At 37.6% G+C, this 14,024-nt stretch overlaps 1 protein-coding gene across 1 annotated transcript; it reads left to right on the top strand.

The window, feature by feature from the left end:
* Positions 1-720: 720 nt before the first annotated feature.
* MB (myoglobin) lies at positions 721-13,026 on the top strand. The gene is made up of 3 exons (XM_058190582.1): positions 721-928; positions 5,619-5,841; positions 10,942-13,026. Exons 1-3 carry the CDS (start codon positions 834-836, stop codon positions 11,086-11,088), a joined length of 465 nt encoding a protein of 154 aa, XP_058046565.1. The 5' UTR covers positions 721-833; the 3' UTR covers positions 11,089-13,026.
* Positions 13,027-14,024: the final 998 nt, after the last annotated feature.

Here is a 14,024-nt window from a genome sequence, read left to right on the forward strand (position 1 = left end):
ACATGAGATGGGACCAGTAGTGGGTTGCAGCTGGTTTGTCCCGATTTGGGCGAACCAATAGCGGTGGCGGTGGGAGGCTCCGGCCACCTGCCCAGATGTTATCAGATACGCTCTGTGCATGTGCAGATCTCCTGGACGTCCAAGAGTAATGTGATTTTTAATTCTAACTAAGGGAACCGGGAGAAAGGGTCTGCACATTTTATCAGCCCTGGGAGATCGGAGTATCTAATTACATTCCCTCCCTAGTCAGCTTCCTTCCTTCTGAAGGAACTATTTACAGCTACTCCTAATGTTTTTTAAAAAAATTATTTGTATTTTCCTCCCCCTTGTCCACCGTGGTCTACTTAAGATGCAGATCAGGCTCAGAAAATGGTGAGGCTGAGTGTTGTGGAGGGATTCAGTTTATTATGCGTGCCATAGTGCTATTGATCACTGATCTCCCCTGCCATGTGTTTTTTGGCTGTCAAAGATAAAATGAAAAATTGGAACGTCTTCTCTGTTCTTGGGATGGATGCTGAATACCAAATTCCTGGCACTGATGCTTGGCAGTGTCCTTTCTGTGGGACTTAGGACCTGTGCCAGTCTGATACCAGAGTCAGAAATTATTTCATCTGGGTCTGCCACAATAGCACCCGACTCAAAATAGCTTTCCACTAAGAGGGAGTTTGACCAGAGTGACCTAACGTGGAGTTGTCAAGTGATAGGTGTCAATCTATAGTCAGCTTATTAAACCAACAGGTCTCTCTGTTTAACCTTCACTCAAGGAAGAACCCCCAGGCTGCCTTTATCTCTTTAGCTAAAAAGCTTTTCATTGTTTGTGCTGTTTTAATATTATGGGGCTCACAGAGCAGGAATGGCAGAAGGTCATGGACATCTGGGGCAAAGTGGAACCAGATCTCTCTTTGCATGGACAGGAAGTTATCGTCAGGTAAGCAGAAATTAGGAATGGAAATCTGAGCAGCAACATTCCTGAGATGCTGGCATGGTGGCGCTTTAAGGATCTGCTTGGCAAGTGGTTCAGAACTAAACATTATAGAAGAGAAAGAGATGCAAACTAGCTGATAAGCTGGAGACTATTTTAATTTTGTTGTCCTCAATTTTCATTGATAAGCCCTTGGAAAAAAAAGGCTTCCAAAGGAATTTAATCTGTGGCTGAGTGAATGAATAATAATGATGATGATGATGATGATGATGATGATGATGATGATGATGATGATAATAATAATAATAATAATAATAATAATAATAATAATAATAATAATAATAATAATAATACTGGGATCTGCTCGCATAATTCGCCGATATATCACGCAGTCCTAAACGCTTGGGAAGTGTTTGACTAGTGATCTGTGATATGAAATCCAGCATAATTATCTCGTTTGCTGTGTATACTGTCATTTTGTGTAAATAATAATAGAAAGGGTAAGTGTTTTTTCTCCTTGCTGATTTAAAGTGCTCCCCATCCATCCTTGAGTGGGCAAAGAACTATGCTAACATAGTTCTATGCCTGTTGTGCTCTAGAGCCACATCTTATATTGCCTTTTCTTTTGAGTTCCGGCCAAATGGTGCTTGGCTGATTTGTGCATCAGTCATTATAGGCAAGGTGGGAAATCTAACAAATAAGTAACAAATGCCCAATTAACATGATTATTCTCTGGACAATGAAATGAAACAAAAATCATGGTGCCCCATCTAAAGGAAAATATATATTTCAAAATGCCATTAGCATAAATTAACAAATGTTAACAATGTTAGGATTATGTTAACAACTGGACCTCCTCTATTTCCCCAAATAAAACGCTAGAGTTCTGTTCTGTATCTTCTCCAGTAGTGGGTTTCAATTCCAGCCGCTACTGGTTCGCTCGTGAGCGCTCGCACTCACATGCGATGCTTCTGAGCATGTGCAGAGATGTCTGGGCAGGTGGGCGGAGCCTCCCACCACCACCACTACCGGTTTGCACGATCCAGAGCGAACCGGTAGCAACCCACCACTGATCTTCTCCATCTGTCGGGAAACCTGAATAGATGTTGGGGGTCAAACATAAAGAAGGTAGTAAATGATGGGGATGAAAGAACCTAGGAAGCTTACAAAATGCTAACAGAGAGAGAAAGACTTGGAAAAGAAATGGTTGCGCTTTGAAACTGGCTTGTGATCAGTTTGGAATGTGCATGGTCATGATTTTCAATATTTGCAAGGCAGACCTCTGCTCAGCTGGCCTCACTGTCAGATTCATGAGTGGGTTCATGAAAGAAGATTCATCTTCACACACCATCTTCTGTATAATTTGGAACAGCAGGAGCAGCGCAGATAGGCAATATTTGGGCAATGGCAATGACAGTTGGAGGAAATTGGTACAGTGGGGAATAGTACAAAAATGGTCACTGAGAATAATACCAGACCTGTGTGTTTTCTACCGTCTGGTTTAAGTAGTAGAAGACAGGGAGAATAGAATAGGATATGGAGTATATTTGTCTTTTCCATTGATGGATGGATGCATCCCAAATCATAAAACTTATCTGATCTTTCACCAGCTCTAAATTTGGCCATGTTGTTGTTTGTACATTGTTGACCCATATCAACATTCCATTAGACTATCAACTTGCTTAGCTGCTTTCCATTTGTTGATTTCTCATTTCCGTCTCTTTCCTGATCTTTGGTCACCCACTGAGCCATAAGAAGTTAATATCTGAAATTTAGATATTTAAATATTATTTATAAGATGGCTTAGGTATAGTGACAATGCAGCTAACTATCTTCCTAGGAGATCATTATATCATTTTAATAATAAGAAATACTGGAAAGAGAAAAATAGAAGACAGGCACACGAGGCCATGTAAAAATTACTAGCATGATATAATATGATACAATATGTAGGGCACTTTTCCCTAATCTGAATGCTCTCTAGACTTCAATACTTCAATATCCTAAACAATAAACTCTGACTAGAGCATTTTTTCCAAGTGGCAAGAGAGTGTTATGAAAGCATATCTATGTAATCTAACACATTTAAGCATGATCGCCGCTATTGAGTTTCATAATCTCAAGCATGCCTAACATTATAGCTTTAATCAAAATTATGTGCAAAATTTCCTTTCTGCTGGGGTCCATAATCCTATTGAAATTGCCTTTCGAATCTGTGCAGCTGCTCTTTTTTGATGTTTGTTGAGGTCTGAGACGAAAGGTGAGCATTTCTTTTTTTTAATACTCAAGAGGTGAGATAAATTTCAGGAGAGTCACATAACTATGAATGAGTTTCTAAAAATGGAAATCCCACTCTCTAAGGATCCAGTGAAAGGGCAACTCTCATAATTCATCAACTTACTATACCACCTAAGAAACTGATGTAAAGAGGGTCTATATGAGCATCTAAAATGAGTTTGTAGGCTTAACTGATATAGGTGGCTATAGGTGATTGAGGACTCAGCATCACTGACTTGCTTCTTCATGAATTTCTCTATATAATTGACTTCCGCTGGCAACGCAGACTTCGTGGACGTTCCTTTGGGATCGTCTGCCCTGGGTTTCGTCAAACCGTCCCTGACAGCGTAAATGGGCTGTGAAACGGTTTGGAATTCTCTCCCCCGGGAGAAGGGGGAGGGAAGAGTGGTCAGGTTTGGGTAGAGCTCCCCGGGAGCCCCTGGAATTTAACCAGGGGATCGAAGGGTGAAGCTCCCCTTTAGCCTGACGAAGCTCCGTGCCCAGGGTGCTTCTGTTTATACAGAACGAGAAGCCGCGACCATCTCTGTGCCAAGATTTATTTTTAAAGAGAATTTAACACAGACAGAACAAAGTAGGAGGACTAGCAAGAATTTGCAAGTAATAAATCTTAACTTCAGCTCTTAAATAGCTTTCCTTTGAACTAACTTTCAACTTGAGTGGATTTAAAATGGCGTTTGCAATATACAAAGGAAAGTGAAACTATAAAAGGACAAAGGAAGAGAAGAACATAACAAGCTACTTTTTAAGTGGAATGAATAAGAACTGTTAATGATTTTTTTTCCTTTTTTCCTTTTTCTTTATCACAATGTTTAAGAAGAAAAGTTTATTGAATATTTTTTCTTTCTTTTTGGTAGATTTCACAGTTTAAGAATGGCTCTTAAGCAAACAGAACTAACTACTAAAATCTTGGAAACTTCTTCACTTCAAATATGGATATTTTTTTTTATAGGAACTTTTGGAGGCTTATCTTTTCTTAATAAGTTTTTAAACAAGAGATTTTTACACCAATATATTAAAGATTGGAAATTCTTTATTGTTAGATGTTAAGCTGATTGGTGAGCAGATGGTGGAAAATGTGTAAGATAGAAGACAAGGGGAAGGAGAATGCTTAAGATGTGATTTTGATGATATTTTTTTTAAAAAAATTTATATATAGGGTTTAATTTTTACAACTGACTTATTTTGGGTATAAGGTGTTACTATTTGATATACGTGAGGTATAAAGGAATGGGAAGATGGAATATTGTTTAACTTTTGGAGGACAGATAGAAAAATTTATGGATGTAATGTTGGTATTTGGTTAAATAGAATTTAATTGTTATAATTGATATATTTTGGATATAAGTTATAATTTTAATAATGTTATTTGACAGATGTAAGGTAAATTGAAGAAATATTAATATTAGCAATGTTATTTGATTTATGTAAGTGATATTAAAGATATGAGAAGATAGAATATTGTTTATTTTTGGAGATTGGATAAAAATTTAAGAATTTAAGCTGGAAATATGAATTATATTTGGGAGACTGTTTAAGGAAGAAAGGTATATTATAAAAGAATTTCTGATGAATACTGGAAGATGGAATATCGTCTTGGTCTTGATCGATGAAGATTGGATATTAAAAACTATAAGATTCTGAAGACTTCAGGAGTGGAATGGATTGATATATATATGGATATTAAGAACTATGTATTTTATTGATGAACTGGAAATACTAATTTAATTGGAAGATTCTGAAGATTTTAGGAGTAGAATGGACTGATATATAATGGACTGGAAGAAGAATGTACTTTTTTGTTTCTGGAGGGGAGTTAAGGTCTTAGAGAGAGGAGTGACTATGGATTATGACTTATGTTGTATTTTAATTTATGATTGTTAATCTTATACCCTGGACTTTGTTCTGGGAAGTCTCGGGGTGGGAAGGGGAGGGAGGGAAGGGGAGGGGAGATGAAGGGTCAATGTAAAGGAATGATTGAAGATATGTAATTAAGAAATAGAAATAATTTGAAATGAAATCGGGGCTGCTCAGCTGCCATTTCAGAAGGGAATGGAAAGGGAGAGGAGAGAGTGAAGGAAGAAAGTAGGTAGGAAAGAGAGAGGTAGAAAAGGGGGAAAGGAAGGAAGAAGGAAGGGGAAAGAGAGAGGGTTAGAAAGGGTGGAAGAGAAGAGTAGGGAAGGAGGAGAGGATGTAGAAAAGTGAAGGAGAGGAAGGATGAAGAAAGTAGAAGAAAGTAGAGAAGAGAGGAGGAAAGGTTTGTTAAGGAAGGAAGTGGTAGCTGGGCAGGTCCTAATAAGTAACAAATGAAAGTTAATAAGAGACTGTATATTGAATAGGTTGTTGGAAAATGGAAATAAAACTTTTTTACTGAAAAAAAAAATGTCTATATAATTGATAGGATGTTCCAGAACCACCCTGAGACTCAAGAGCGCTTTGTCAAATTCAAAGATTTCAAGACTCTGGATGAGATGAAGAACTCAGAAGAAGTAAAGAAACATGGAACCACTGTCCTCAGTGCTTTGGGTAAAATCCTGAAACGGAAAGGGTCCCATGAAGCAGAACTGGCACCACTGGCACAGACTCATGCCAACAAACATAAAATTCCAGTCAAATATTTAGAAGTAAGTACGTACATGGCGAAGATGGTGGTACAATTATGTATACCCAAAGAGCTATTATTAAGCAGCAAAGGAAAGGTTTGTATTCTGAGCATGTGTGTAGGCCTGCTTGCTAAATTTTAGAATGGATATCGGATGTTTTGGTGAAATAAAAGGGCAATTTAGAAGCATAACGTTGACAAAAATACTCTTTCAAGGGAAAGTTTATTTATTTTTCATCAGGCGAGGACATTACAGGTCTGACAGCATCTTTTTGACCTCCTCAAACAAAACAAGCCCTTACTGAGTTAACTACTAAATGGAGCAGCTCCAGAAAATCCCAGGACAGAAGCTTAGACTGGGAAGTCCAAGAAGAAGGCAGAGACAAATAGTTTCTGCATCATTGCTGTTCAAGAACACTATACGAACATATCTATAAAGTCAATAGGAGTCAAAAAGGACTTTACTTTTTAAAATGTTGAAGGTCCAGGTTTACCGCTAAGACAAAGAATCTGTCCCTTATTTGCAATTAGACTTTTTGACCATTGATGCTAGCCCAGCTAGAGCAGGGAGTTGGACTAGAAGATCTTCAAGGTCCCGTATTCCAAGTTCTAAATACCGTAGAAAGAGAAGTAAATATATCAAGGCAGCTGCCACACCACCTAACTTAGTGGTGGCTGCCCATACAGTGAAGTCTTGCCCTAGGAAGATAAAATTAATATTGAATTTGTTGAGAAATCACCAGAAGATCATACTGTGCCAGTAGTTATTGCCAAATAAATGCTAACTGTGGATTACCCAAGCAGAAACTGGACAATGCAGTCCCAAAAGGAGAATATTTGAAGCTCAGGATTGAAGTGAGGGATTCTTGGTGCTTGTTTGTTTTCTTGCAGATGTTTCATTAACCAAACTAAGTAATATTATCAGTGCTAGTCACTACACTGAAGATGTTACTTTGTAGGGGTAATGCAACACCTGAAAGAAAACAACCAAGTTAGAAAGCACCGAGGATCCCTCAGTGCAGCCCCTCTTATTTGATTGAATTTGCTATCCTTTGATTAATAAAAAGCAAAAATGAAAAAAAGAGAAAGGAAGGAATACACAGCTGTAGTTTCTAGTAGCTGAAGAGCAGACTAATGTCCATTCTGTTTTAACAGTAGTTCTAATTCGTTGCACAGGGAAGCAGACTCCATTTGAATAAATCATCTCAATGTACATTATTGAGGATTCAGTTAGCATGGCATAGCGATTAAGTATTGGATTATAATCATGGGGACCTGGGTTCAAGGCCATTGTAAGCCACAGAAGCTCAATTTTGGAGGGAGAAATAGATTGCCTTTTGCTAGTGAGGGGGAAAAAAATCATGATTTAAATCAAACAAATAAATAAATATACGACAACACTACTTGAAAGATGCAGTTCAATAGTGAATATATAAAATAGTTTATCCATGGTTAAATAGTCCAATTTTATATTTCTCCTTTCTGCTTGACACAATCTTGACCTTTAAATCATCCCTGAGGCATTATGGGCCTTGATCTTTCGTTACTCTTTGGCATTTAGAAGGCGTCTTAAAGTTTTCACCAGCTTACTTTGTAAGCCCCAGAAGGAAACATTGTCTGGGATTTCTTGTTGGAGATGTTCCATGTCCTTGATTAGTCTTTTGTATTCCTATTTTGGAACAAAATCTCAATTTTGTTTTCTTCCATGCCTTCAAACCAGAGGTGGGTTTCAGCAGGTTCTGACCAGTTCTGGAGAACCGGTAGCGGAAATTTTGAGTAGTTCGGAGAACCGGTAGTAAAAAGTCTGACTGGCCCCGCCCCTATTTATTCTCTGCCTCCCAAGTCCCAGCTGATCAGGAGGAAATGGGGATTTTTGCATTAACCTTCCCCTGGAGTGGGGTGGGAAGGGAGATTTTACAGTATCCTTCCACTGTCATGTCACCAAGTCATGCTCAGCAAGCCATGCCACACCCACCAAGCCACGCCCACAGAACCGGTAGTAAAAATTTTTGAAACCCACCACTGCTTCAAACTCCACGTCAGGTAAAAGTTTTTATCGTTATCTTCTAAAAGTTTATCCATTGAAATCTGTATCCTTTTGGAGACATTAGTTACAGGCAGTACTTGACTTACGACCACTTGAGCCCGGAATTTATGTCGCTAAGTGAGAAATTTGTTAAGTGAGTTTTGCTCCATTTTATGACTTTTCTTGCTACATTTGTGAAGTGCATCACTGCAGTTGTTAAATTAGTACATGGTTGTTAAGTAAATCTGGCTTCCCGGTTGACTTGGCTTGTCAGAAGGTTGCCAAAGATGGTCATGTGACCCTCGGACACCACAGCCATCATAAATATGAACCAGTTGTCAAGCATTCGAGTGTCAATCACATGCCATGGGGATGCTGCAATGGTCGTAAGTGTGAAAACTGGTCATAAGTTACTTTTTTCAGTGCCATTGTAAATTGTTGTAAATTGAGAACTACCTGGATTATTATTTCAATCAATGTTTGAAATTCCTTAAGATAAGACAATATTACAGTCAATCTAGCCATTTTATCTCTTTTCTGCTTGATCATTTAATTCCCTTTAATGTCCATTTGCAAACTTCATCAAGCCTCAGTTCCTAATATGGATTTAGTTCCATTTCAGTTGTTTCTAATGGATATATTATTCAATTGTATACTGTTTTTTTAGAGTCAAAATAACCAAATACTGAATCTCTCTGGTCTCCAAATCCATTTGAAACTTTCTTAAATTAATAACATTTTTTTTTTGGCTTTTTGCTATATTATTTGTATATTATTTGAAAGTCGTAAGTCTCTGCTCAAAATTTCTTAAATCCACAGAAGGTAAAACTTACCAAGCACCAAATTTTCCATTTTGAAGGTCTGCAATAGCTATAAAATGGCTAAACTGGCATTTCTGAATGGGATTAGGAAGGGAGTTTGGTTGGCTTAGCCTCCTTATGAAAGGCTCTGCCGCTGCTGAGAGCAAAGATGTCATCCCTTTGTCATCTCTTTTGGCTCCCCGTGCTCAAACCTGTGGGAGACGGCTGATTTATGTGAGGAGTTGTAATACAGGGCACTCTTGAGCTATCTCCTGATATCTTGCTCTCTGGAGAGATTTAAAGGACTAGTCTATTTGCCAGTCTTTCGTTCTTCACAGTAGTTGTCTCTGCCAATTCGCAGACGTGTGAGATGACTCACATTGGCAGCCCAGCTTCTTGTTTCTTTTCAATAGAATATGTAAAATATTAATATATGTGTAAGCCTAAAATGCACATTTAAAATCACCATAAAACTGCTAAAATGTAGTGAACACTTACTCTTACGTTTCTTTCCCATACTCGGCTCTGTAAAACCCAATAGGAAGATTTGCAATCTTTTGGAAACTTGTTCCAAAAGATAATAAAACATGAAAACCTTTATTTTTATTTTTATTTGGCAAGGTTCAGTATCTACTTCTTAGCTACCAGATTAGGAAGAAAGATCAGAGAGAGGGAGAATGTATGGCTCAGACAGATGATTTATCTTACAAAGCTCAAAGAATGAAATAAATTACAATTCTAGTTAAGGAGAAAAATGTTGCAGAAGTGTGAGTACTATTTCCTATATTGTTTCCACTACAGAGAAAGGAAGAAGATATAAATCTATTATTCTGCTTGAAAAACATTTTTAAAGTGTTTGAGTACCTGGTACAAATAATAAACAAATTTCTTCTAGCTTTGCAAATTTTCAAATACCCAAGAAGTTCCAAAAGAGCCAGTATAAAGCAGAATGGCTCATGAATGCCAGGGATCTGTGCCTGGACTGCTTTAGAATAAAATTACAGCTCAACTTCAACCCCAGGGTCTGAATAAAGAAATGTTTTAACTAGGGGTGGCATGATAGCAGTATTCCATTATTGGAGAGATTGCCACAAAGAGGAACGGGTCAACTTATTTTCCAAAGCACCCTAGGGCAGGAGAAGAAGCAATAGATGGAAACTAATAAAGGAGAGAAGCAATCTGGAACTAAAGAGAAACTTCCTAACAGTGAGGACAATTAACCAGTGGAACAGTCTGCTGTCAGAAGTTGTAGGTGCTTCATCACTGGAGGTTTTTAAGAAGAGACTGGACAGTAACTTTTCTGGAATGGAATAAGGTCTCCTGCTTTAGCAGAGGGTTGGATTAGATGACCTCCAAGGTCCCTTCCAGCTCTATTCTGATCGAATTGTTTCAAGCTTCAGTTTACATCAGTGTTTCTCAATCTTAGCAACTTGAAAATGCAGGACTTCAATTTCCAGAATTCCCCAGCCAGCCATGATAGTAATGCAAGATATTATATGCTACCTTAAAGATGAATTATGCCACAACTTCTCAACTTAAGAGTAATAGTATTATTAGTGCATGTATTAGTCCATTAATTCAATTATGTAATTATACCAACAGGTATAATTAATTGTCCTGGGGAAAGGATATTCAGTTCTTGGCAAGCAAGAAGAGGCTGTGAAGCTGCAATAACATCACCCTTGATCACAGGGTATGCAGTGGAAAGAAATGCATATTTCCTCATTGTTTCCCATGAAAAAGAAATAACTTTTCCCTTTACTAGTGGCCCTGGACAGCAGTAAGATGGATGGCTATTGATCAGTGAAGCAAAGCTTTCCAATGTACTGAACCTCTTTAGAGATCATTTCATTCAACCACAAAGAATGCATGAGGTTACAATATGCATCTCTTCAGCTGTCAGTTAACTACAATTCCCAGCATCTTTCATAGCTGCTGGGAATTATAGTGTAGAACATCCTTCATTCTGATAGCCAAGAGTAAAAGAGCTGCAATGCTGCAATATCTAGAGAACCTTGTACCTCTGTCCCACCAGTAGAGGTATGGATGAGCCAACCTTTGACTTATCTTAGGTCTGAGTCACTTACATGTTAAGAGAAAAATGTTAAATATATATTATTTATATTTTCTCCTTTTTGCCCTGACCAAAGTTAACGTAAAGCTGTCATGTTTGCTGCTTTGATGTTTGACATTTACTTGACATTTTTAGCACACTCTCACTTTCTGTCTCTTCCCCCCCCCCGCCCTTTTTTCTTATCCCTGCCCTTATTTCTCTATGCCAATTCTTCTTACATAGTTTATTTCTGAAATCATCATCGGTGTCATTGCTGAAAAACATTCTGCAGAATTTGGGGCTGATTGTCAAGAGGCAATGAGGAAAGCCTTGGAGCTGTTCCGGAATGATATGGCCAGCAAATACAAGGAACTTGGGTTCCAGGGCTAGTAAGGAAAGAAGATGTCACCATCGAGAAGACTTAGTGTGGATAGGTGTGTGGTCAGTTTAGGAGAATATTTTCATGTCATCACAGGAAAATAGCTTGAATAAATTGAATCGTGTTAATACTGCACTTGAAGGTGGCAAGCAAGGTATGTTGTTCAAAATCTCTAATGTCTGCTAAAGCCATTTTGGCTGAGACATAAGGGAATAAAACCAATACATTTGTAGGATATCTAATGAGGTCAAGAGGAAGGTTTAAAGAGCTGGAAAGATGGAGGTGATAGGACTGGATATGTAATCATTACACCACTTTTTAATTCAGTGAAATGTTCCTCAAAATCACCACCTGCAGCAAGGCTCTGATGACAGACAAATAAGGAGGGAAAATTTGGGGAGCAGATGCCATGCCGTATTTGTGAATCACTGATTTAAATGAGATCTGCCTTGGGATGGATAATCATCTACTCCACTGTTCTGTATGTAATTAATGAAATTAAAATTGCATTAAATTTTAATTAAAAGTTGCCCACTTTTCTATGAGTATGATTCTGATACTACTCAAAGATGAAGCACGTCTCTTTGTCTAAAAACAATTCTATGCTGCCGCTGCAGCTTAAGTGTGATGGAAAGCTTGCCAACTTCATATGTGGCTTAGGTTATCAACTGCGGTTCCTTTTGATCTTCAGCACTTCTTAATAAAATATTAATTATGTATAATAAAAACAGCTGCATGTACTTTTTACATATTGCCTAGTTCACGACTGGCTCTATGAAGATATATTAGTATTCAGAAACAGGAAAAATGAAAAAGTTATTGAGGAAGGGGAATGAAGATAAGGTTTCTAATTCCTGACTGGAATATAGCATAACTATTTAAATTGACTTGAATGGAAAGTCCTACCTGATTACTGCTCTATATATTGTACAATATTTTCTTCTCACCTCTACAAGCAAAGGGGGGTGGGGGGTGGGAAAGGCATATAAATATTTCTACTGGCTATGGCCAAACTGCAAAAAATAAAAAGCTAGGAAATCCATAAATCAATGACTTTCAGATTGTGGTTTATGGAGTCTGTAGAGGTGATCCATCAGGTGACCCATAACAATGGGTGGAGCAGATCCAACTCATTGCTTCAGCTTTTTTTCTCCAAACACCAAGAGATAATAGGTGAGAATCCATTGTCTTCCTCAGCCACTGACTTTGTGGGCTAATAATTAAATGGTTTATAAGAATGGATTACTACTGAAAGGTAGTTCATTGAACCATACAAGTATCCATAAATATAAGGTTAAGGTTTTGGACTAGGAGCAGGATGGTCTAATCCAGGGGTCTCCAACCTTGGCAAGTTGAAGTCCACAAGTCTTAAAGTTGTCAAGGTTGGAGACCCCTGGTCTAATCCATCATGAGCTGTAGAAACTCCCTCACAGAGTTGTTGTGAAGACAAATAGGAGGGAGCACTATGAATATCACATTGAATACCTGTAGAAAAGTTTGTGTGTGTATAAATCTAACAAATTTAAGTTCAAAAATTCAGAAATTGATAAGAATGAAGAGATCCCAACTGTTGCTCTTGACTATTGACAGGCAACCTCTGTTTCCAAAAGGCAAATAAATAATATTATGATTAATGCCTAAAAATGGAGATTGCATTGAACTGAATCTCTTCTTATTCCTAATTTATTTTTATGCTATGTTCTATGTTAAAACTAAGAAAATGTCTAGCAAGGCTTTTTGGAGAAAGTAGGTACAAGTAGGTATGTTCTACTGTGATCCATGCTTGGATTAATATGTCATGAGAAGACTCTAGAAACTGAAGGAAGATCATTTTTTTTCTGTACCAGAATCTTTAACAAACTGTTCTTCCTTTTGCTTATGTGAAAAACTATCTTCTTGCGTCACGGTCAGAAATGTGAAAACTCAGCAAATTAATAAAAAATCCAGTCCACAATAATGAAGGTTTGTTTGGTTTTTTTTTTTTATTGAAAGAGTTTTAAAAAACAAAAACATTTTCCCCCCTTTTTTCCCCTCCCTCCCAAAACCAAAAACCTCCCCTCCTCCGCTTCCGGTCAATCACAAGGTATTGTTATACATAAACCAAACATAGAATAAAATTTTCCCTTCCCAATCCAAATAACCACATCCAAAGCTTTTCATCTCCCAACCCCCTCCCCATTACATAAAGGTTTGTTTGGTTTTTTGTATTAAAAAAGGGGGGATTCTGGATGTCCACTTCACAAAAATGGTTTTTTTTTCAAAATTTTCTCATACCTCTAAGAATGTCATTTTTAATGGACAATCTATGTATACTACTAGCAGTAGTTTATTAATTAATTAGTCTTATGACCATATTAAAAAATAAAAGTAAAATATAGAATCTAGTTCCAGGGTAACAGAGATATAATACACTAATAATAATTCATATGTGATAAATGCAAAGATTCAGCGTCAGATAAATACATTACCTTAAAGGATACCCTGATCTGTTGAATTGCCTTAATTATAAATTTAACAATTCTGTTCATAATGAATACATTAGAGCTCAGGAGGAAATAGGACACTCATGACTCACCCTAGGGGGCTGTTCTTTCAATTAGGGATGTTAAATATCAAAATCAGTGGTATCCAACGTTGGCAATTTTAAAACCTGTGGATTTCAACTCCCAGAATTCCCCAGCCAGCATGGGTAACAGAATGGCTTTCTGGGGAATTTTGGGGGTTGAAGTCCACAGGTCTTAAAGTTGCAAGTTTGGGCACCCCTGGTCTAAACCTAAGAGGGGCGTATAATTGTCAGTCAACCAAACATAAGCAATATTTTTGATATTGAGGTACCACATATACATGTCCTCTCATGATATGGCAGGTAATGGTTAGCCATGGAATCTAACAACTCAAATCTTGCTCCTTCTTAAGAATTGTGTCAAACACATTGACAGGTATTTTT

Source organism: Ahaetulla prasina, chromosome 7 (assembly GCF_028640845.1).
Source record: "Ahaetulla prasina isolate Xishuangbanna chromosome 7, ASM2864084v1, whole genome shotgun sequence".
NCBI lineage: Eukaryota > Metazoa > Chordata > Lepidosauria > Squamata > Colubridae > Ahaetulla > Ahaetulla prasina.

Excerpts from the sequence above, each read along its gene's own strand:
- MB (XM_058190582.1), top strand. The coding sequence starts at position 834 with ATGGGGCTCACAGAGCAGGAATGGCAGAAGGTCATGGACATCTGGGGC. Across the intron at positions 929-5,618 it reads GGACAGGAAGTTATCGTCAG|GATGTTCCAGAACCACCCTG; the intron begins GTAAGCAGAAAT and ends TATAATTGATAG. Across the intron at positions 5,842-10,941 it reads TTCCAGTCAAATATTTAGAA|TTTATTTCTGAAATCATCAT; the intron begins GTAAGTACGTAC and ends CTTCTTACATAG.